The sequence below is a fragment of the Prionailurus bengalensis genome, chromosome E1 (genome assembly GCF_016509475.1).
Source record: "Prionailurus bengalensis isolate Pbe53 chromosome E1, Fcat_Pben_1.1_paternal_pri, whole genome shotgun sequence".
Classification (NCBI taxonomy): Eukaryota; Metazoa; Chordata; class Mammalia; order Carnivora; family Felidae; genus Prionailurus; species Prionailurus bengalensis.
This window is the reverse complement of record NC_057347.1, coordinates 39,868,066-39,871,743: the sequence shown is the minus strand read 5'-3', so window position 1 is coordinate 39,871,743 and position 3,678 is coordinate 39,868,066. Positions and strand designations below refer to the sequence as shown.

Below are 3,678 nucleotides of genomic sequence, written 5' to 3'. Positions count from 1 at the left end.
TCTTCCCCTGTTCCTGCCACTCAGAAACACAGATCATTCGGTTTGAAGGCCACGATGCTTATGCCAAGATGATCTGTTGCGCCGAAGATTCCAAATTTAGCAAGTCAATAAACAAACAGCTTCTTTATGGGTAGATAAACAACTTCCAGATCAACAAACCTTGGCATAATAAGATGTTCCACTGAAAACCGGCCCAAACAGCAATGAGGAAAAGACGCAGGGTCTCCAAACAGCACATGCCAGTGAGTTGGTATAAAAGTGAGGGCTTGGGAGAGCTGTCCCATTCAGGCAGCACCCCTCTCAGCACTCACAAGGAGCAGAGGCACCACCACCATGTCTGGAAACTGCTGTTCTAGGAAATGCCCATCTGTGCCAGGCATCTCTCTCTGCTCCAGTGAGGTGAGCTGTGGAGGGCCTGTCTGCTTGCCCAGTTCCTGCCGGAGCCAGACATGGCAACTGGTGACCTGCCAAGATAGCTGTGGGTCATCTAGCTGTGGCCCACAGTGCTGTCAGCCCGCCTGTTCTGTTAGTAGCTGTGCCCAGCCTGTGTGCTGTGAGGCCACCATCTGTGAGCCCCCCTGTGTTGTGAGTAGCTGTGCCCAGCCTGTGTGCTGTGAGGCCACCATTTGTGAGCCTTCCTGTCCTGTGAGTAGCTGTGCCCAGCCTGTGTGCTGTGAGGCCACCGTCTGTGAGCCCGCCTGTTCTGTGAGTAGCTGTGCCCAGCCTGTGTGCTGTGAGGCCACCATCTGTGAGCCCGCCTGTGCCCAGCCTGTGTGCTGTGAGGCCACCATCTGTGAGCCCGCCTGTTCTGTGAGTAGCTGTGCCCAGCCTGTGTGCTATGAGGCCACCATCTGTGAGCCCGCCTGTGCCCAGCCTGTGTGCTGTGAGGCCACCATTTGTGAGCCTTCCTGTCCTGTGAGCAGCTGTGCCCAGCCTGTGTGCTGTGAGGCCCATTCCTGCCAGCCGGTCCTCTGTGTACCCACTCCCTGCCAGTCCATCATCTGTGAGCCCAGCTGCTGCCAGCCAGTCATCTGTGAGCCCAGCTGCTGTCCAGCTGTCTGCACTGTGCCTAGTTCCTGCCAACCAGTGGTCTGTGAGCCTGTCTGTCAGCCGGTGTGCCCCACGCCTAGCTGCTGTCCATCTGTCTGCTCTGTGGCTAATAGCTGTCAGGCTATCTGCTGTGACTCCAGTCCTTGTGAGCCATCTTGCTCAGAGCCCAGCAACTGCCAGCCAGCTCGCTGTGTGGCCCTGGTCTGTGAGCCTGTGTGCCTTCGCCCTGTCTGCTGTGTCCCAAGCCCTTGTGAGCCGCCTTGTGTCTCGAGCACTTGCCAAGAGCCCTCTTGTTGTGTCTCCAGCATCTGCCAACCCATCTGCTCTGAGCCCAGCCCCTGCTCAGCAAGTATCTGTGCACCTAGTCCATGCCAACCTACTTGCTACGTAGTCAAGCGCTGTCGGTCTGTCTGCTGTGAGCCTGTTTCCTGCCCATCTACCTCCTGCCAACCTCTCTGCTGCCGCCCAGGGTCTTCTGCATCTGCCATCTGCCAGCCAACTTGCTCTAGGACTTTCTACATACCCAGCTCCTGCAAACAGCCTTGCTCTCCTTCGGTTCCTTACCGCCCAATCTGTCGTCCAATCTGTCGCCCAATCTGCTCTGGACACATTACTTACAGGCAGCCGTATGTGACATCCATCTCCTATCGCCCTGCCTGCTACCGCCCATGCCACTCCATCCTGCGCCGACCAGCCTGTGTCACTTCACTGTCTTACCGTCCAGTCTGCTCCCGCCTGCCTTGTGCTGACTCCTGTAAACGAGATTGCAAAAAGTCCACTTCCAGCCAACCAGATTGCACTGACTCAACGACCTGCAAGGCTGAGGTCTCAGATTCCAGTCCCTGCCAGCCCACTGAGGCCAAACCCACCAGCCCAACCACCCGTGAGGCTGAAGCCACCCCGCCTACTGCCACCAAGCCTGCTGACCACTGATCTGGCCTCAGCCCACCAATTCCTGCAAAGCAAACCTCCAGTTGGAGAGAAACCTCGACTGCCCTCCCCAAAGCTCACAACGACTTAGAATCTTTCTTCACCATCACTCACCATCTTCTTACACTTCAAAAAACTCACCAGAAATTTCAGTATCCTGATGGTCCAAATGCAGGCCCCCTGGGCACTGAGAGGGGGATCATCCTGAGCTCCTGCCCACTGCTGCTATCAAGCTGAGAAGAGCTGCTTCACCACATCATCTGGAGTCTCTTTCCCAGCGTTAGGTTTTTTTCTGTCCTCATGCCTGTGTTCCCTTGCTGGGTGTGCTCATGTTCCTTGGGGACTTCTTCCATGAGAAAAAGATATTTCACTGTCCAATAAAGTGGCTAAGTTGAAGTGGCATGTTATTCTCATTGTGCTGTTGTTAATATTCATATTCTCATCAGCTAACTTATTTTTACAGCAACTTCATCCACTCATCCATCCATCCTTCCAACACGCTTCATTAGACAGCTGTTGGCTGGGGACTGTAGTAGGCTGTAGGACTGAGAAGTCAGCCTTTGCTCTAAGGGAACTCACTGTTGGAATGGGGATGGGGAGAGACAGATAGGCAGAGAGACAATTACTACGTTCTGTTGTGCTAAGTACTGGGACAGAGGCAAGCACAGGGCAGTCTGAACTCAGCAGGGTACGGGGATAGATAGGAAAGAATTCTTGGGGAATGTGAAATTGAAGCTGGGTCTTTCAGCACAAATAAGAATGGACCAGGTCAAAATCAGAAAGGAAGAGCTTTCCAGGCAGAGGAAACATATACACGAATGGGGCTTGTGAGCACACTGTTCATTACTGAGGCTTGGGCAGAGGTGTGCTTAGAGGCATGGTGAGCTCTAAGGTCAGTTAAGTAGACAGTAGTGACCTGAACCCATTGGGCCTTGTAATCTCTACAGAGGCATTTTCTTTTGGTGCACAGTTGACATGAAGGCACGGGGGCGGGGGGGGGGGGGCAGATGTAGAGCAGTGACATGAAGAACACTTGGTTTTGGAATGTCCCTCTGGCCTTGGTGTAGAGAAATGAATGGAGGAGCATGGACTTGGATATAGGGAAACTGGGGAGCAAGCCAGTTGACTTTGGGGTTCACAGTGGAATGAAAATAAGTGAGAGGTCACATGTACAATAAGAAAGACAACCTGGATTTTTTTTTTTTGTGCAAGAACTTTATTTATATTCTCCTAGTCTCTGTAAGGCACAATCCTTGTGTAAACTTCATACACAGCCTCTTACAATCCTAAGGACAGAGTCTCTTCGGAGTGGAGTAGTCTCTTAGGGCACAGAATGAGGGGCTATGTCTAGTCCTCAAGGTGCATCTTGGGCTAACCTAAGCACAAGAGGGGGTAGAGCAGGATTTCTGAACTTCAGTGCTATTGACATTTTGGGCTAAATAATTCTTCCTTGTGGGCATCATTCTTTAACCTTGTAAGATATTAAGCAGCATCTCTGGAATTCACCAACTAAATGCTGGTAGCATCCCCTGAGTGTGGCAACCAAAAATGTCTCCAGACATTGGCAAACACCCCTGGGGATGAGGGGCAAAAATCATCCCTGTTTGAGAACTTCTGGGTGAGACAGCAGCAGAGGGAGAAACTCAAAGGTGGAACTTATCCTGCATGTTGCTGTCAAGGGTACTGTCTCATCAGCCT

At 52.4% G+C, this 3,678-nt stretch overlaps 1 protein-coding gene across 1 annotated transcript; it reads left to right on the top strand.

Annotated features, from left to right (window-relative positions):
- Nucleotides 1-290: 290 nt before the first annotated feature.
- Nucleotides 291-2,376, top strand: LOC122485560 (keratin-associated protein 16-1). Its single transcript, XM_043584440.1, has one exon. It carries the CDS (start codon nucleotides 334-336, stop codon nucleotides 1,981-1,983), a length of 1,650 nt encoding a protein of 549 aa, XP_043440375.1. The 5' UTR covers nucleotides 291-333; the 3' UTR covers nucleotides 1,984-2,376.
- The last annotated feature ends 1,302 nt before the right edge of the window (nucleotides 2,377-3,678 follow it).

What these genes read in the sequence shown, in the direction of transcription:
- LOC122485560 (XM_043584440.1), top strand. Translation starts at nt 334, where the DNA reads ATGTCTGGAAACTGCTGTTCTAGGAAATGCCCATCTGTGCCAGGCATC.